The sequence below is a fragment of the Sus scrofa genome, chromosome 2 (assembly GCF_054392235.1).
Source record: "Sus scrofa isolate SSC_HxYL_T2T_F1_AM1 chromosome 2, Sscrofa_HxYL_maternal_Yorkshire_Landrace_v2.0, whole genome shotgun sequence".
Taxonomy (NCBI): domain Eukaryota; kingdom Metazoa; phylum Chordata; class Mammalia; order Artiodactyla; family Suidae; genus Sus; species Sus scrofa.
In genome coordinates this window covers 828,192-846,824 of record NC_139384.1, presented here as the reverse complement: position 1 = coordinate 846,824, position 18,633 = coordinate 828,192, and the positions used below count along the sequence as shown (strand labels likewise).

The 18,633-nt window shown below is 68.9% G+C and overlaps 1 protein-coding gene across 1 annotated transcript in view; it reads right to left on the bottom strand.

Annotated features, from left to right (window-relative positions):
- LOC110259164 (mucin-5B) overlaps positions 1-14,838 on the bottom strand; it is a 40,775-nt gene extending 25,937 nt beyond the window's left edge. Inside the window, 29 exon segments of the mRNA XM_085010287.1 lie at positions 108-311; positions 389-432; positions 577-721; positions 908-1,036; positions 1,318-1,474; positions 2,384-2,623; positions 3,202-3,381; positions 4,241-4,354; positions 4,431-4,569; positions 4,975-5,126; positions 5,237-5,337; positions 5,435-5,487; positions 5,858-6,113; positions 6,320-6,446; positions 7,275-7,369; positions 7,612-7,776; positions 8,104-8,241; positions 8,601-8,670; positions 8,962-9,072; positions 9,486-9,624; positions 9,713-9,830; positions 9,961-10,086; positions 10,461-10,662; positions 11,310-11,416; positions 11,641-11,731; positions 11,849-11,963; positions 12,052-12,313; positions 12,509-12,562; positions 14,720-14,838. Of these exon segments, the coding sequence (XP_084866413.1) occupies positions 108-311; positions 389-432; positions 577-721; positions 908-1,036; positions 1,318-1,474; positions 2,384-2,623; positions 3,202-3,381; positions 4,241-4,354; positions 4,431-4,569; positions 4,975-5,126; positions 5,237-5,337; positions 5,435-5,487; positions 5,858-6,113; positions 6,320-6,446; positions 7,275-7,369; positions 7,612-7,776; positions 8,104-8,241; positions 8,601-8,670; positions 8,962-9,072; positions 9,486-9,624; positions 9,713-9,830; positions 9,961-10,086; positions 10,461-10,662; positions 11,310-11,416; positions 11,641-11,731; positions 11,849-11,963; positions 12,052-12,313; positions 12,509-12,562; positions 14,720-14,789 (3,904 nt within the window). The 5' untranslated portion in view covers positions 14,790-14,838.
- Between the last annotated feature and the right edge of the window lie 3,795 nt (positions 14,839-18,633).

Genomic DNA, 18,633 nt, shown 5'->3' with positions numbered 1-18,633 from the left:
ACCTCTGCACCGGCTGCCCCCGAGTTCTTCCCCCACCCCCCACCCCGTACCCAGTCCAGGGTCGGGGCTCCGGAGAAGCAGCCCAGTGGTGCGGCTGCCGGGCTTACCAGTGGTGGAAGGCGGTGCTGCGGTGCTGGTGCTGGTGAAGGTGAAGGGGGTTGTGGACGGGGTTCCGGGACACTCCTCGGCCCCCCGGAAGATCGTCCCGTTGTCGCTGCAGACGGCGATCAAGCAGGCGCCCAGCCCGTCCGTGGTGTTGTAGACGACATCCCCGTAGGCGTAAGTCCTGCCCTCGTAGGCGCATGCGCAGGCTGGAGACCGAAAGGTCCTGGGCTCACGCAGAGCCCCAGCCCCAGCCCCAGCCCCCGTACCAACCAGGCCCCCTTACCCTCGGGGCTGTATGTGCACTGGAGGCCCTTGGAGGTGCAGTCGCTGGGAGGAGGAGGAAAGACAGCAGCTGAGGGCGGGCAGGTCCCCAGCCCAGACCCCGCCCGCCCGCCCGCCCGGCCCCGCCCGCCAGCGTCCTCCCAGTCCCCGCCCCGTCCGCCCAGAGAGGCGGGGCTTCGCAGAACTCACCATCTCTGGCAGTTCTCTGTGGTGGGGACCCTCGTGCCAACATCATAGTAGGTTCCGTCCCCATCGTAGCAGCCGCACTGAGTCACGCACTTCATCTGGTCCTCGTTGAAGAGGGGCTTGCTGGGTGGGCACCTGGGGTAGCAGCCTGCAGTGGGTGCAGGACGTGGAAACACTCACCTCTCAGGACAGGCTGTGGGCCCTGCCTCTGCCACCCGTCTCTGCCTCCCTGTGCTGAGGGTGGGCAGGGAGAGGCAGGAGCCCCCTTGCCCCAGTGCCAGCGCTCTGTCCTGGGGGGACGAGGCAAGGCCTCCCTCGAACAGCCTGTCCTCACCTTCCAGGCCTGGCACGTCCATCAGGCAATGCCCACTGGGGTTCCGGCAAGTTCTCAGGCAGGGGGCCCCACAGGGCTGGTAGTGCCACTCACACTCCCCGTGGGGGTTGTAGTAGTCGCAGAACAGGGCTGAGCGAGGAGGAGAGGGGCTGTGGGCACTTGCTGGGCCGCGTCCCCACGCCGGTCCCGGAGCCGAGGGGTCTCAGGGCCCCCACAAATTCCAGTTTCATTTCTCAGCCCCGCGCTTGGAACCCCTGTCCCTGCTGAGCTGTCCCTTTATGGACCGCCTGTCTGGTTTTCCCCTGGGGGGGGCACGCGCACATGCAGGTCACGTGATCCGGGGTGTGCGCTCGGCAGGCCCCAGAGCGGGCGCACCGCCTCCTCCCACCACCACGGAGAGCCTGACTCACGGCAGATGTCCGGGGTCCGCCAGGACACGCACACGCCCACTTCGTGGCAGGCCCGGGCGTAGGCGGCCACGGCCGTGCAGAAACACTCGCAGTCGCCCCCTGTGTCGCAGGCGCACGCGTCGCTCACGCAGGCCTCGTAGTACCTGGTGGAGTCAACCTGGGGGTGGCCGGGGCGGGGGGGGCCGTTGCTCAGCGAGAGGAGCCAACCGCAGCCCCTGGGGCGGGCCGCCAGCACCCTGTTTGCACTTCCGCCCCCACGGCCTTCTGAGACCCAGCCACCAGGGCGCGCCTGTCCTTCGTCCCTGCCCCGGCACCTCTCTGACTTCACCCCTGCCCCTGTCCCTTGCCTCTGCTTGGCACCTCACTTAACTGCAAGCCAGCCTCCCCAGGACTGTGCTGTGACCTGTCCTGAAAAATGCGGTGCTGGCTCCTCAGGGTGAGGGGCACCCCGACTCCACCCTCCCAGGTGACGGGGCCCAGGGCACCCATGTCTCATGTTTGCCACCGTGAGTGGCACCATCTGCGGTAGCTGCTGTGCCGGGGGCAGGGCAGCCAGGGTGGAGGGTGGGGTGAGGGGCCAGCAGGGCTGCGAGCCGAGCGGAACTCGGGGCCTCACACGGGCCGGCCGCCCTCAGCTGCAGACTGTTCCTCGTTCCTCCGAGTCCCAGATCGTGACACAGTTGCGTTTGGCCCTGCTGTCCTCCTTGGGCAGCAGGAAGGCTTTGGGGACGGGTCTGAGGCTGTCACTGTCCTCTGCTCCCATGAGGCCCCCCTGAGAGTTCCGTCTGTGCCAGGGCTGGTGGCTCAGGGGATGTGGGGGAGGACAGGGAGGTGACACTGAAGGCTGGTGTGGCTCAAAGTCCCATTTCCAGGGAGGAGGCTGAGTGTGGTCGGGAAAAGCCGAGGGCACTGGGGACGCAATCCCCTGCCGGGTGGGAGGTCTGGTGCGCCGCGTGCAGCGGTCCTCTGAGGCCCACTGCTGGCCAGACCCAGGTCCCACTGGGAGGCAAGGAGTCAGCCACCCTCCCACGTCGGGGCCCCAGCCAGAGCCACCCCCCCAGCCCACCTGAGAACGGCAGGCGCTGAAGGTGGCGCTGTTGATGATGCTGCACTGCTTCTGGGCCCAGGACTTGCGGTACGGGTTGGCCGTGCAGGGGTCCTTGGGGGCCCGGGCGTCCGGGCAGGACGGGGAGAATTTCCAGCTGTTGCCGAACTCCAGCACGTCGCCCACCACGGACTGGCTCCGCGTGGTGAAGTCGTTGAGGGCGTTGTCGTCGAAGTTCCCGCACAGCCCGCAGACCCTCCCCTGGACGCAGAGACAGGGGCATGGAGGGCTGTGGCTGCGTGGGTCGGCCCAGGGGAGCAGCACCGAGCCTGGCCTGGGAGGGGTGCTGCAGGCCACCTGGTTCTCCCAGGCATCACCTCGTGAACATTCACGAAGAAGGGGTGCATGGGGGGCCTTGCAGGGGACAGGAAGGCTGGTGGGCAGATGGATAGGCAGGTGGGCAGGTGGGCAAGCGGGCAGGCGGGCAGATGGATGGCAGGTGGGCAGGTGGGCAAGCAGGCAGGCGGGCAGATGGATAGGCAGGTGGGCAGGTGGGCAGGCACATGGCCAGACAGGTAGGTGGGCAGGCACTTGCTCCCCCGTGGAACTCCAGCCCAGCGGACATGGAATAGTTGAGCGCAGAGACTGGAGAGTCAAGAGCGCTTTCCTGCCAGGACGGGCAGGCCCACCGGTCGGCGTGGCCCTCCTCGGGGATGGGACATTGTGCACGGCCTCCCCCAGCCCTCAGCAGTCCGCCAGCTGCCAGATGGCCCTGCAGGGCCGGGTCTAGGAGCTCTCAGACGTGGCCCAAGGGGGTCCCGCCGCCTGCCGGCCCCCACCTTGTAACGCTGATGCAGCTGGATGTGCACGCTGGTCTTCCGGTCCCAGGACACGACCATGCCGCTGCGGGTCTCGACGGCCAGGTAGATGCCCATGTAGCGGATCCTATAGGGCAGGTCTCCGCCCGGCCCCCTCTGCACCACCTTGTAGGTGCCCTCGTGGAGAATCAGCTCGTAGTTCTGCAGGGGGCCAGGGGAGGCGGCAGCTAGAGCACCTCCCTGCCCCTGCCCTCGCCCAGAACGGGGGCTCCGTGGGGCTCAGGGGCCTGTGGCATGTGGCTGCCACTGGGAATGAGTCACAAACTTGAGGTGAGCCGCTGGGAGCCAGCCAAGGCCGTGTGGGAGGTCGGGGGCTGCAGGCAAGCCGAGGGGCGTGTAGAGCCCACACAGGAGGTGCAGGAGGCCACGCCGCCAACCCCCCGCCCTGCCCCCAGAGCTGCTGCCTTCCTCGCGCGCTCCCCCACCTTGGTGAGGGGGAACAGCCCCCAGCCAGCGGCTCTGCCCTCTGCACCTGAACTCCGACCTCCCTCTGCTAGAAGTGGACACCCCCAGGTGTGGGGGGCTGCCCCACGTCCGCCCCAGAGGTGCGTCCACCTCTGCACCCCGGGAATCCACGAACATACCCTATGTGGGCAAAGGGTCTTTGCGGGTGTGATTAAGGGTCTGGAGACGAGGTCAGCCTGGGTTTGGGAGCGCCAGTGACAGGGTCCCTCTCAGGGAAGAGATGGGGCCGAGCGAGGACGGAGCAGAGACTGGGCGACGCGGCCAGGAGCCCAAGGACGCTTGCCCGGAGCCCCAGGAGCTGGCCGAGGCCGGGAGGACCCTCCCCTGGAGCTTCTGGAGGGAGCCTGGCCTCAGAGCCACGAGGGGACGTTTTTTCTGTTCTATGTCCCCAAGGGCTGCGGCCCTTTTTTCCCACAGCCCCGAGACACCAGGCCACGGCTGGAGGGCCAGCCCCCCGCCCTCCACCCCTTGCTGGGTGTCTGACAGGGTTGGGCCCTCGGCTGCAGAGAGGGGGAGACGGTCCCAGGGCCCTCACCTCCAGGAAGAGCTTGATGGCCTTGGAGCAGGTAACGCCCGTGGTCCCGCAGGGGACATTCTCAGTGACGATGCGGAAGGTCCCGCTGGCAGAGCCGTTGACCCCACAGTGGTCCTGGGATGGGGAGCGGAGGGATGTGGGCCCCTGCCCCAGAGCCGGCAGCCGCCGCGGGAGGGGCAGGGCCACGTACCTGGGCCAGCGTGTACTCGCAGCTCCCCTCGAAGCTGTAGCGCTCTCCATCAAAGGTGATGAAGTGGCCGTCCCCGTAGGCCACACAGGTGCCCAGGCAGGGCTGGTGGCTGCATTCCCACCGGCGGCCCCTGCAGGTGCTGTGGGCCGAGGGGAGGTGAGGCCCTGCTCCGGGGGCCTGGACAGGAGACCACCCCCCACCCCCCGAACCCCCCGCTCCCCCCAACAACCTGGGCAACAGTGCCCAGGCCCCGGCCCCTCCTCCACAAAGCCCGGCCCGGGTACTGCCCCTCCCCAGGCTTGGGGGGCAGCTAAGTGAAGCGCGGAGCTCAGGCCCTGGGACCCGACACCCCCGCCCCCAAGTCGCACTCCTGTCTCCCGGATCCCAAGCCCTTGGCGCCTGGGGACCATGTCAACCGGCCCTGCTCTCTGCCGGGCACCTCCCGGAGCGCAGACGGCCCGCCCGGAGCTTCCCCAAGTCCTCGGCCCTGCCTGGCCTCCTGCCAAGGGCACCCCCATGCCCCCCTCCGCGGCCCTCCACCCACCAGGTGTTGCAGTCGACCCTGATGGTCTCCCCGGGCTTGTAGGCGGCCTCGTTGTGCAGGCAGGGGCAGTCCTCCTCCGCCACGCAGCCCCCGCTCCCGTCCGACACCAGCCCCGCAGGGCAGACGCAGCCAGACACGCAGTGAGTGCTGAACTGTGGGCAGGCGGGCCGTCAGCCTCGACTCGGGGACCCCGCCTACCTGGGTGCCCCAGGCTCAGGGGCAGATCCCTGGGCAGCAGGCTGTGCCCTCCCAGCCGACTCACACAGTCCACGTCCAGCGTGTGGCAGCTCCGGAGACACTCGGCCCCGGGCGTGCCCGCGGAGGCGTTGCTGCAGTCCAGGAATACCATGGGGGCCACACAGCCTGCAGAGGGGGGGCACGTTGCCAGGGGCCCCGGGCCAGGCCAGCAGCACCTCCCCCTCTGCCGGGTGCGGGCCGCGGGATCCTGGGGCGGGCGTACCTGCGCTCTGCCCCTCGGCTCCCAGGCAGCTCAGCTTCCCTCCTGCACATGAGCTACGAGAGGTGAAAGAGACGACTGGGCTGGGCTGCACCGCTGCTCCCGCCTGGCCGGGCCCGGCCTCGTCGGGAAGGGACTGGGGGTCGCGGTGAGGGCCCGTCTCCTGCACCGCACTGAGCAGGCCAGGGCAGGGGCGCAGGGCGGGAGGGGAGGGGGGCCAGGGCGGGGTGCACTGGGTGGGCCCCAGACCCTCAGGACAACTTGCTGGGCCAGAGGATGGTCCCTCTTCAGAAGGATGGGGGGGCGCGGGGCCCACCTCCCTCCCCAGGGAGCCCCGGGCTGTGAAGTCCTCTGAGGAGGCGCCAGGCTCTCTGCTTGGAGCAGGCGGGTGGGGGCTCTGAGGGGGACATCGGGGAGGGCCCTCACCACACCACGCCGTTGTCGTGCAGGACCTCCCCTGGGGCCACCACGGAGCTACGGAAGTAGCAGGGACAGGCCTCGGCGGTCACGCAGGTGCCGGCGTCGTCCAGGAAGGTGCCCGGGGGGCAGGTGCAGCCGTCCACAGGCACGAAGGCCACGTTGCAGGTGACATCGGCCTGGCTCAGCGCACGGCAGGTGGGCTGGCAGCTGTCCACCACGTAGGCATAGCTCTGGGTCTTGGGGCAGTCGCTCATGTACTTGGCTGGGGGCGGACCGGTGACCCTCGGGTCAGGGGCGGGGCGACCCGTCCAGCCTTGCCAGGCCACGTCCAAGCTGGGGCTGGAGGGGCCCGAGGCTTATCGTCCCCTCTGGATGGGTGGAGGCCCAGGGCTCTCGCCGAGGACACGGGGTGGGTGCCCCCGGGGTTTCCGCACCCTCCCCCGGCGGGCTGGGCTAGCGGACACTCACTGCACACGCCGTCCCGCCAGCCGCTGAGCAGCACGCCCCGGGTGGCGCAGGCCCGCACGTAGGAGGACAGGGCCGCACACATGCAGTCCTCGCTCTTCTCACAGTTGCACGTGTCGAACATGCAGTTCTAGGGGGGGGAGGCACGTCAGGGACCCCTCCCACCAGGGCCCCTCTCTCTTTCCCCGACCAAGCTTCCTGGGGCCCCCGTCTGGGCCAGGAGGCAGAGGCAGCCCTGAGCTTGGTATGAGGCCGAGGTGTGGACCCGCTGCCCTGAGGGGTGGGGGAGGCCAGGCCAGGCTAGGGACAGTGTCCAGGGACGGGTCTCGGCGGGACCAGCACAGGGGCCCTCTGGAATTTAAGATCTGCCCCTGTCTGGGCAGTGCGTGGGGGGCGTGGACGGTGGGGCGGGGGCTGAAGGCTGGAGGCGGGCTGGTAGGGGTCGCGCAGAGATGGGCCTGGGTCTTCCACCATTGGACACACACTCCTGGGCTTTGGCTTCCAGAAAAGTGGCCTGTTGGCCAACTGCAGTGGGTTGACGTGTGACCCCCCGCAGAGGACACATCCACGTCAGGGCCCCTGGAGCCTGTGAACGTGGCCCTCTCGGAATGGGGGCTTCGCAGACGCGTCGGCGCTAAGAGGAGATCATTAGGCAGCACGCCTGGTGTCCGGATGCCAAGAGCTTCAGGCTCGCGTGGAGGAGCCCGGGGTGGGTGAGGCCGCCTTTAGGCCCAGCAGCTGGAGAGGCAGGAGGACTCTGAGGGGATCCCGCCAGCCCCGTGGTTTTACGCCTCTGGCTCCAGGCCTGGGGGTGGCGACGGGGCGAGTAAACTGCTCCGGCTTCCAGCCCCGCCTGGGCGCCTGACCCTGGGCAGGAGGTGTGAGTGGTGCAGAGAGGGCGCCCGAAGGGGGCCAGGGAAGGACGGCTCCCGGGCAGGGTGCTAGCCAGGGGTCTTACCGAGTGGAAGGGCGCCGGGTTGACAACGGAGTGGCAGGACGAGAAGGCCCCTGCCGGGTCGGTCAGCAGGGAGCACCAATGCTGGGCATAGTTCTCTGCAGGGGACGGCGGGCTGGCCGTCACCGCGCGGCTCAGCAGTCACACGTTCCTCCTCTGGGCCCGTCCACCCGCCCCAGCCTCCGGCGGGGACCCTGGGCTGGATCTCGGGGCTCGCGGCTGTGTCACGGGGGTGCCTTCCCGGAGACGGGCTCACGGCCTGTCGGAGTCCCCGCCCTGCTCACCCCCGGCCCCCACCTGGCCCCCGGGGTGACCCAAGGGCCCCCAGGCCTGCGGATACCGTTTTCCACGCTGAGGGAGCAAGGGTCCTCGAAGCTGTTCTTGGCATTGGGGCAGGCAGCCTGGGTCTTCCAGGTGTTGGCGAAGGCGGCGGCCGTGCCCTCCACCAGGCCGCTGATGGTCCAGAAGTCGTCCGCCTGGTTCTGGTTGAAATTCCCACACAGGCCTGGGGGTGGGGGTGGGGGTGGGGTGGGAGCCTCAGCGGCTGCCCGGCGCGGCCCAGGCTGAAGTCCTGCAGGCTCCAGCACAAGGTGCACCAGCCTGAGAGCCCTGTCCTGGATTTTGGTTCCAGAACCATCTGCAGATGAGCCCTGGGTGGGGGCGGGGGTAGGGTCAGCCCCGACCCAGCCGGCCGAGTGAGGGCACGGTGCCCTGCTCTCCAGCCCCCAGGTGGGCCGGCGCGGGGTCCCCACTGCAGGGCGGGCCCATCTCCTGCCAGACTGCCCCTCGCTCTGCCCCTTCCCCTTGCCCTCCAAGCCCGAGGCGGCCTTACCACACATCTGGCCGCGGTAGGAGGGGTCCAGCCTGAGGAACACCTGCATGAGGGGCACGAGCTGCACCTGCAGCTGCAGCCCGAGGCCTGTCTGCACCAGCACGAAGAAGGACGAGGGCCTGAAGATGGTGACGTTGGCTGCGGGGGAGGGACGGGGGCCGTCAAAGGCCGATGACCCCGACCACCAGGGCCTGAGTCGCAGGGCGGCCCCTGCTGGAGGGCATTGGTGGGCCCCAGCACCCCCCAGGGCCTGGAGCAGGGCAGGAACGTGCACGTGAGCTTGGACGTGTCCGCTGACGCTCCAGGCGGCCGGGCACCTGTGTGCTCCACTCGTGTCCCCACGGCGGCCACAGGCGTAGCCCCTGACGGTGCCCCCTTGCAGGTGAGACACCAGCCCTGGGACGTTCTGGAGCCGCCCGAGGCCACACAGAACTAGCAAGGGACCCAGCTGGCTCTGTGCTGACACCTGGTGGGCCCAGCTCCCGGGGGCCACGTACCCACGGACACGGGCAGCTGTGTGTAGATGGAGTTCATGAACACCCCGCCGCCGGACTGGATCCGGATGGCCTGGCGAGGGGGGGGCTGCGGTCAGTGGGGGGGAGGGGGCTGCGGTCAGTGGGGAGGGGGCTGCGGTCAGTGGGAGGGACTGCGGTCAGTGGGGGGGAGGGGGCTGCGGTCAGTGGGAGGGGCTGCAGTCAGTGGGGGGAGGGGGCTGCGGTCAGTGGGAGAAGTGCTGTGGTCGGGGGCAGGGGGGAGCACCGTGGTCGGGGGAGCCCCACCCAACCATCATCAAAGGAGCACTTGCCAGGGGCCACCTGGCAGGCCGCTGCCCCACCCCCTCCCAGCCCGGGCCCTCACCGTGTCCCCTCCATTCAAGCTCAGTGTCACGGTTTTGAGGCAGTTCTCATTGTCGGTCAGGCCACATTTCCGCAGCTCGGCCAGCACGGTGAGGGCACTGTCTGCACATTTCTGCCAGAGCAAAGCCCACCCATGTGCTGGGGTCGGCCAACCCCCAAGCCAGGCAGGGAAGGGCAGGCACCTGTGTGCAGTGCCCTGTGGCTGGGGACGCCCTGCAAGGGGGAGTGGGCTGGCACCAGTGTGCTGTGCCCTGTACCCAGGGACACCCTGCAGGGGTGGGGGGGCTGGCACCTGTGCACGGTGCCCTGTGCCAGGGGATGCCTTGCCGGGTGGGGGGCTGGCACCTGCCATTACCTCTGTGCAGCTTGTCTCAGGACCTGGGAGCCCCTCGATCCCTCGAGTATGAGCCCGGGGGCGTCCCCCTCTGAGTGGAACCCCAGGGACTTCACTCCGCTGGCCCTCAGGGGACCCTTCCTGGGCGGAGGCGGCCAAGGGTCCAGGAGGTCCCAGCAGGCAGGGCTCACCTTGGTCAGGACATAGCTGCAGTCCCCGTGCACGTCATAGAGCTTCTCGTCGAAGGTGGAGATGTGCGACCCCCCCTGGACGGAGCAGGTGCCCAGGCACGGAAGGTCCTGGCACTGCCAGAGTCCCCCGGAGCAGGTGCTGGGAGCATAGCAGAGGGGCATGGTGAGGGGGCGGTGACCCCAACCCAGGCAGGGCCGGGCAGGGGTGGGCAGGGGCCGGGACCTACCAGGAGCTGCAGCTGGTGCTGAAGTTGGTCCCTGGGGCGTAGGTGCGGCCGCCGTGGGTGCACGAGCACTGCTGCAGGGGCAGGCAGCCCATGTGAGTGACGTCGTCCAGCACCGTGCCTGGGGGCAGGGGGCACGAGCAGATCAGCCAAGGCTGGGGGGGCCGGGGTTGGAAACAGCGACCAGGGCAGGCACGGGGATGAGGGCAAAGGCCGGGTGGGAGACCGTCTCTTCGGGCCCGGGGACCTGCCTGGGGGGCAGAAGCAGCCGTCGACGCAGTGGTCCTCGCAGAGCTGGGAGCGCTCAGGGTTGGAGCAGGTGTCCGCGCAGGGCGAGCCGCACTCGTGGTACTGCATGTTCTGGGGACATGTCTGGGCTGCGGGTGGGGGGGGGAGGCAGCGCTTGGCTCCCAGGAAGCCACCTTTGCCCCCGCTTCCATGTGCCAGCAGGGGTCCCCAAAGGGGGCGCCTCTTGTCCCATCTGGCCATCTTCCGGGTGAGGCTGGAGGTGAGCAGAGCGCAGGGCCCAGCCCTCCCACCCCCACCCGGGCTCTGGGGTGAGCCTGCTTGCCATGCCCAGGTCACGTCCTCCCCTCTGGGCGCCCCCCAGCCGCCAGGCCTTTTCCTCTCCTCTTGCCATGGGCTCTCCGTGGGGCCCCACCTGCCCAGGGATGCCTCCCTCACACTCTCCCCAGGGACCCGCTGTGGGTGCAGGGCCCGGGGCTGGCCCTGGGGCACAGCGGCCACTCACGGCAGAGGTCAGGGCCCCTCCAGTTCTGAGGCTGCCCCCCGGCATGGGCACACTGGCGGGAGTACTCGGCGAAGGTGGCGCACGGGCAGGTGGGGCAGCGGCACAGGTCCTGGGTGCAGGCTGCCACGTACACCTCGGCGTCCACCAGCCTGTTGCACTGAGCGAAGGCTGGGCCCAGCAGGGTGCGACGGCAGACGCCCTCCTGGGGAGAGAGGTGGGCACCCTCCATCCTCCTTGCAGGACCCAGGGGCCTGACCCTGCGGCCTTACCGGGGCCAGGGCTGCCCTCTGCCCCCAAGGGTGCTTCCCTCCGCCCACCCACCTGCTCGTCCGTTGTCCATGGCCATCGTCTTCTCTCCCCCTCCCGTCCGCCCGCCCGTCTGCCCTTCCGTCCCTCTGCCCGTCTGTCCATCCGCCTATCCTCGCCTCCCTCCCTCCACCCGTCAACCACGGTGACCTTGTCACTGCTGGATGCAGACTCCGCGTGACCCGGAGGAGTGGCTGGTGACCCTGGACTCCCCACGCCCACCCTGGGCTCCAGGACACACCCGTCTGGGCATGAGGCCCAGGAAATGTGCAGACCCCCCACCAGAGGCACTTCAGAGAAGGGGGAGGCGGAGGTGCCCCGTGCCCTCGGCCAGCCCCAGCAAGTTCAGTGCCCCGCTTCTTCGGGCCCCTCCCTGACCCGCTCCAAGTCCTTGTTTAAGGCTCATGGATTCTGCTGCTTTCGGGGATCCCAGAGCTTCTGGGCCATCCAGAGGTGGGGACTTCCCGGCCTGCTGGGCTTCCTGAGCCCCAGTCTTGGTTTGCAGGGGCAGCAGGCAGGCCGGGCCCCTGGGGAGGCCCTCACCCCATCTGTGCAGTTGTCGGCTGGGGAGGGCGGGGGGTCCTGGCACTGCTCCATGGGCCCATCCAGCTTCTGCAGGTTCCCGAACTGGAGAGGGGTCAGCCTGGCATCTGCAGGGAAGAGGGGCTCGGGCAGTGCAGGAACTCTTGCCCACACTCAGGACTCCAAGCCTCCCTCTGGGACGTCGCTGGACTGAGCCATCTCCACTCCCACTGGCCCCTGCCCAGGACCCCAGCAAGGCCCCCACTCTGCAGCCCCAGCCCCCGGGACTGTCCAGCCCTGGGGCCAACTCCCGCGCTTGGCCGCCTGCACACCCCGGGCCAGGCACACTCACTGTGGATGTAGAACTCGTTGACGGCTGGGAGCCCGTTGAAGTCCCCGCACAGGCCGCACGTCTGGTTGGCGTACTTGGGGTCCAGCTCCAGCTGGGGGCAGTGGAGGGGCAGCTCCAGGCTCTGCCAGCTGGGCGGGCCCCCCACACCCCCGCCCCCAACACGGCCCCGCGGGGCCCCCCTGGTGGGGAGGGGGCGCGGCGTCCTCACCAGGGCACTGTCCTCTCCGTTCCACACAAATGTCAGTGCCAGGCGGACGTTGACCTTGGTGTAGGCGCTGCTCTGCTCCACCAGGAGGCCCGCGCGGCTGTAGGGCAGCTCCTCCCTGGGGGGGACGTTGCAGGGCTGCCACGGAGCCCGCGCCCTCTGGGCCAGCCCCGAGCCCCGAGCCCGCCCCGGGGTCGCCGGCTCACCTCTGCCCGTCCACCTGCAGGGAGCCGTTGGAGAGCTCCAGCACCAGCCCCTGGGTCTTGAGGACGATGTGGGTGATGGCGGGCCTGGAGCCCGCCAGGCCGCGGCGGAGCTGGATGTTGAAGTCCTCGTAGGCGGCGCCGCAGTGCGCTGAGAAGACGTAGTTGCACAGGCCCGGGAAGCGGAAGACGTCGCCGTCGAAGGTCTTGTAGTGGAAGTCGCCCCAGGTGCTGCACACCTGGCCGCTGTGCGCCGCGTTCAGGGCTGCAGGGAGTGTGCGGTGGCGGCAGGGCCCCGAGGCCCCGATGGCCCGGCTCCCGCAGAACCACCCGCAAGGAAGGCTCCCACCACGCCCGAGGCCGTCCCGCTGCCTCGCTGCCCCCGCTGTCCCCGCTCTCCTCCCGGGGATGGCAAACGCCCGCCGCCCCCGCCCCGACGGCCACGGGCGCGTCCACTTACGACTGATGGCGGGGGAGACGGTGAGGGGTGGGATGAAAGTCACACGCTGCTGGGCTGCGGAGCGAGGGCCAGGTCACACCAGGAAGGTGGCCAGGCGGGGGCCAGCCAGGCCTCCCTTCCCAGGACCCCTGTCCTCACTGTCACCTCCAAGCCCCTCCCCGTCCGCCTGGGCCACACTCCTGACTGGGCCTGCGTGCTGCCCGACTGTGGGCGTGCACGGGTGTGAGGGAGGAGGGGCAAACGCAAGAGCACGCCCGTGGGGGTGTGAACTCTGCGCGGGGGGGTGTGCGGGTGCGAACCTCTCTGCCCGGTGCCTTTGCTGTCTTGGCCCCTCGGCTGTTCCCTCCCGTGGGCAGACAGGATCCAGCGTCTCAGTGTGACACGTAGTTCATGTGCGAGGCGGTCCACCCCCCACCCGGCGCGGCTGCGCGCCGGCCCCTCCTGCCACTTCCGACCACCGTGCCCCCTCCGACCGTCCACAGCCACAGCTCGGGCCCAGCGGCCCCGGGAACCCGGCTCTGAGGAGCCAGATGTCAGCCCCCAGGGGGCCTGTAGGGGGCGCCCGGTGGCAGAGGGTGTCCATGGGCTGCCGGACAGTGGCCACGTGAACAGCACTTGGACGCTGAGACGGAAGCTGTGGCCAGGAGCTGACCCTTGCCTCCCCATCGGCCCTGCTCTCGCTGTGGCTCGGGCAGAATGGGTCAGGAGAGGGTGTTGGCCTCACAGACCCCAGGCCACCCCAGGGAGCGTGTTGGGCCCGTCCCACGCACCCTTGGAGGACAAAGCCTGGTTTTGTCGAGGAGAAGGATGTGCACGGTTGGGTGGCTCCCAGGGTGACTTAGCAGAAACCCAAGACCAGAGCCGGCTCCGCCTGAGAACCCCCAGCTGCGGCAGCGGGATGCCTGGGGGCTGGGGTGCTGTCACGGCCCCCGAGGTCACCTACGTGTGCACCGCCTCTGGTGGCCAGGGGCCCCACAGCCTTGGTGGCCAGGGCTCAGCCCCCTCCGGGCCCCTCTCTGCCAGGCTCGGGCTGGGACCCCCAGCCACGCGGGCCCAGAATGCCTTCATCCCCTCGTGGGGAGGGGAGGGTGAAGGCCCAGAGGTCCTGTGTCCCCAGGGGGGCCGGCACTCGGTAACCGCACGGCCGCCACACCAGGCTCTGCTCCCCGTGCGACGTTCCCAGCGGGGCCGGGATGGCGACACAGAAAACATGGGGGCTGGCCGGGCATTCACGCCTCCTCCTGAGGGCTTTGCTCGCCTGCGCTTCCCAGCAGCTCGGCTGCCCCCTCTGTCCACCCCGACCCTCACCCCGGACCTGCAGCTCCTCCTGCATGTGCCGGCAGTGGCCCACCCACGGTCAGGCCCCAGGGGGGTGTCACATGGGCACCTTGGGGAACCTGGGGAACCTGGGCCCGTCGCTCAGCCAGACACGCTGCAGTCTGTGTCCCCATCCCCCCGGTGGGAAGCCCACTCTCACCCACCCCAAGGGGCTCTGGCCAAGGGACACCCCCCCCCAGTGTGCGTCTCCTCCTGACAGCAGAGCCCCCGGCTCTGTGGGCCACCCTCTCCCCGTCGCCTCCTGTCACAGCTGGAGAGAGCCCAGCCGGCACCCACCTGCCCAAGCCCCAGCTGGAGGAGGGGGGCTTGCAGGAGCAGCCCTGGACCCGGGGACCGGGGTGGGTGGCCTCGGTGGCCAGGTCTCCAGGCCAGCCCGGTTGGGTATCGCCTGTGCCCGGGGCAGTACTTTCGAGTTGACATGGGGCTTCCCTGGATGCTGGTGCCCCAGGCTGGTCCATCGAGGTAAGGTGGGCGAGAAAGGCTCTGGGAGCCTGTGTGCCCTGGGCCCCCTGCTCCTGCCAGGCATGTACCTGTCTGCCTCATTCCAGCTCCGCCTCCGGGGGGCATCTCCAGCTGCCATGGGGCTGCGGTGGCAGCCGTTACCCAGGTCGGCCTCAGAGGATGGAGCCCTCGCCTGGTCAGGCACCTGTGCCAGCCCTGCCCGCTCCACTGAGGGGGCCTCACCCTGTCTGCCCTCCACCCAAGACCAAGACCTTCGGTTTCCCCAGGGGACTTGAGCTCCACTAGTGCAGGCTGAGCATGCGGGGCCGAGTGTCCAGGATGCACAGGGCCCCAGGGAGGACGCACTGCGTTATGGGCAGAGAGACCCAGGCGAGCCCCTGCCTTGGAGGTGGGTGAGGGCTTCAGCCTTACCTGCTTTCTGCGCCAAGAGCAGGGCCACGAGGGCCCACAGCATTGCCCGGTGCCCACTTGGGGCGCCCATCCCGCGGCCGGCACGAGGGTGGGCCGTTGGCGAGGAAGGAATGGGGCCGGCGTTCGCTCCCCCGGGGGCCCTGGGGCTTATATAGCAGGGAGCCTTGGCCCCGTGCCCGGCTCCTGGGCCACGCGGGGCGCGGTCTTCCCCCCCACGACAGCCACGTGTATTTGCTCTCAGGGAGGGGCCGTGGCACCAAAGATTCCGGAGGGGGAAGGATTTGTGGCCCGGCCCCAGAGGTGCAGGACCCCCGCCCCTGCCCCCAGCGGCTTCTGAGGATCGGAAGGGAGGGTGGACCGGCTCATCCTCCTGGAGCCAGGAACGCACGGCTGGCCAAGCCCCTGAAGAGCCATCCCCGTGCTCCTGCCTCGCAGCAGCCCCGCTCACTGGATGGGACAGGTGGCCTGCAAGCTGGCTTGCGCTCCGCCCCCGGCAGCTCCTCCCGGGAACCTGGCCTGGGCTGTGAGGGGCACTGCCGGGGAGGAGGTGGCTCTGGGGGAGATGGCTGTCCTCCCTTGGTCCCCTGGGGGTGAGAGGGAGCTGCAAGGTCATAGCTCAGCGTGGCCAGTGGGGCCGGGGCTCCTGCTCAGCGTGGGAATGCGTCACGTGTGGGAAGGACCTGTCTGCAGGGCAATGGGGGTTCCAGAGCCCCCAGCTGTGCCGGCAGACCCTTCCAGGTCTCTGGGCCCACTCTGTCCCCAAGGTCAAGTCCCGGGGAAACTGAGGCCCCAGGGACAGGCACCCAGGTCGAGGCAGGGCCCAGGCTCCCAGCCCGTGTCTGGTCTGTGGCCCTCACCTCTCTCCCAGGGCCGGCTTATTAACCCCGGGGAGGGAGCCCTCAACCTCCGGGGGTCCCGGGCCGTCCGCAGTCTGCTCAGGGAGCTATGCCCACAGAGATGGGCCCCTGGGCCGCCAGCAGGTCTGATGGGGTGCCTGGGGGTTGGGGGGGCACTCCTAGCCCCAGAACTGCCCCAGCCGTGGTGGCAGGACTTAGGCGTCACCTGGTAGCCTTTCCCGCCTCAGGAACTGGCCCCCACAATGTCCGTCCTGCAGCCTCGCGCTCAGCTGCATCCCCACATGCACGTCTCGAATTTCCTTCTCATCCCAAACCCAGGGCGTCTGAGCACAGGACCCGGAGCCGGAGGGACACCGGGTCCGGGGCTGTGACTGCCTGCTGGGCGGTTTCCAGGTTTGCGTGAGTCACAGCCTGGAGCACCTGGTCCCCCCGGCCCCCCCACCCCGCCTTTGTCTTTCTGAGGATAAGTCCGTGGACGTGGAGTTTCTGGGGCAAAGGGACAACCCATCTGGAAAGCCGTAGACGCATTTTGCCCAGCTTTGCCTCTTGGTTCCTGGCACGTCAGCACAGGCACCGCCCATGGGTCGTCTGCAGACCTGGGCTCGGACCCCACTCCCTGCCCACTGCCGGGACCCCAGGAAGGCGCCCAGGCCGAACTGTCACTGTCACTTCCAAGGTCGAAGGTCCCCAGGGCTGGGCCGTGTGTTCTCCAAAGCCTCTTTTACAGCCAGCCCAGTTGTCCCCCGGCAGAAGAGCGTGCTGGAGGGGTCTCCAGGGAGGGCGGGCAGGGGGCTTCTCGGGACAGGCCTACCCCTAACCTAAGCCCCTAACCGAACCTAACCCCAGGCCTCAGCCCTGTTCAACCCGTGCCTGGGCTGGCCATCCTGCCCTCACTCCAGGCAAACAGCCAGTGCTTAATAACGCCATGGGCCCTCATGTGCGTGGGGAGTGCCCACTGCCGGGAGAAAGCAGGGGATCCTTGGCCTCCAGCTTGAGCGATGCCCAGGGCCTTCTCTCTCCTGCGCTGCAGGCTCCGTTCCCGGTCTGTGTCCCTGGGCACCTTCCAGGCTGCCAGCACCCCGCAGGCCTCAGAGGGGCCCCGCCAGCCCCCGTCCCCATGTCCAGCCATCCCTTCCCACCCCTACGTGGGTGGCCTGGGTGCCTTGGCCCCTGGGGACGTTATGTCCTCAAGCTTCAAGGCTGTCCTGCCCTCCACACCCCACCCCGCAAGGGCCCCTCCGGGTGGCAGGAGCCGGGCCCATCTGGTCACGGCTGGTACGCAATAGGCATGCAGTAAAGGCACTGGCGGAGCGAGGGTGGCCACTGCCAGGCGCAGCCCCCCCCCCCCCGCGGGGGGAGCACTGTCCTCGGGCAGAGCTGGCCGGGGGGCCGCGGGGTCGCAGGATTGAGACACATCCCGGATGTGGACGCGGGAGCCCAGCCTGTTTGCTCAACGAGTTTACCCCTTCACAGTTGAGAGAGCGGAGAACAGAAGGAGCAGGAAGCCAGGGTGCGGGGCTGCTGGGAAGGAGCTGGGGCCAGGCCTCCCGGGGCTCGGGGAGGGCGCAGGGACGTGCCAGCGGCCTGCCCTGCCTGGGCGCGCCCTGTCCCTCACTGGGCCGCCGGGCCACGCAGAGCTGCAGGCAGCTGGGGCCCCACCCACAGAAAAGACCTCCACACAGAGCCCGGAGCAGGGCTGACCCCCGCCAGTCCCTCCGCCCAGTCGGGTGCCCCGGAGGGCTTGGAGCTGCCTGGGGTCCTCTCAGTCCACCCCTCCCCGCCCACCCTCTGCGCATCATGGCCAGGCAGAGCCAGGGCCCAGCCACTGGGATGCAGCAAGCCTCAGGCATTGATTGAGTGCTGGCTGTCTGCCCAGCTCCACACTGCACACCATGGACGCCCAGGAGGACTGGCACACGGCCCTGGGGGGTCGAAGGCATGGCTGGCTCTCAGCCTGCTCAGAGCCCGGCCCTCTGCACCTGCTGCTTCCCGCTTCTCAGAGCAAGGGCGTCTGTGGGGAGGGGAAGCCTTCAGCTCCTGGACGGTTCCTCGCAGCTCTGGCCTGTGCCCGGGGAGAGTGGGCAAGGGCTCCACTGGGGCATCCTGGTCCCCAGACCTGTGCCCACTCCCCTGACCCTGCCCAGGGCTGCAGGATTGTGGAGACCCTCCCCCAGGAAGCCCCTGCCCTGTGTGGTGACAGAACCCACAGCCCCCTCCTCTTCCCGCTCTGCACTCAAACTCCCCCTCCCTGCCCCTTCCCCCCACTTCCCGGTCTGCACTCAACCCCCCCCTCCCCGCCCCTTCTCCCCCACTTCCCGGTCTGCACTCAACCCCCCCCTCCCCGCCCCTTCTCCCCCACTTCCCGGTCTGCACTCAAACCCTCTCACCTCCCTGCCCCCTCCCCCCATCATCTCTGCCTTCGGCAAATTCCCTTTTTTTTTTTTTTTTTGGTCTTTTTAGGGCCACACCCACGGCATGTGGAAGTTCCCAGGCTAGGCAGGGGTCGAATCGGAGCTGCAGCCGCTGGCCTACACCACAGCCACAGCAATGCCGAATCCTTAACCCACTGAGCAAGGCCAGGGATCGAACCTGCATCTCATGGATACTAGTTGGGTTCGTTAACTGCTGAGCCGTGATGGGAGCTCAGTTCCAGCCAGTTTTGAGGAGCCCAGAGAGGCACAGTCTGCGCCCTGTGGACTTGGCGTGGCCGAGGAGGACAGAGGTTCTCTTGTGGCTTACATCACACCTGCCCACACAAGGAGCAGTGAGGGTTTTGAAGGAACCAAAGCTGGGGAGTGGGTGGGGCGGGGAGCGCAGGGGTGTGAAGCAGAGGGAAAGGGAGGAATCAGCCTTCTACAGATGAGGGAACAGCTCCACCAGAGAGGGAAGCGCAGGTGCAGAGACCCTGCGGCTGGGATGGACGTGGCCCATTGTCGTGGCTGGTACTGAGTCACCAGGAAGAGGAGCTGGACAGGGGTGGGGGCAGGGCTGGATGCGAGGGGTCTCTTCAGAGACCCAAGCCTATGGATTCTTAACCCACTGAGCCACAGTGGGAAC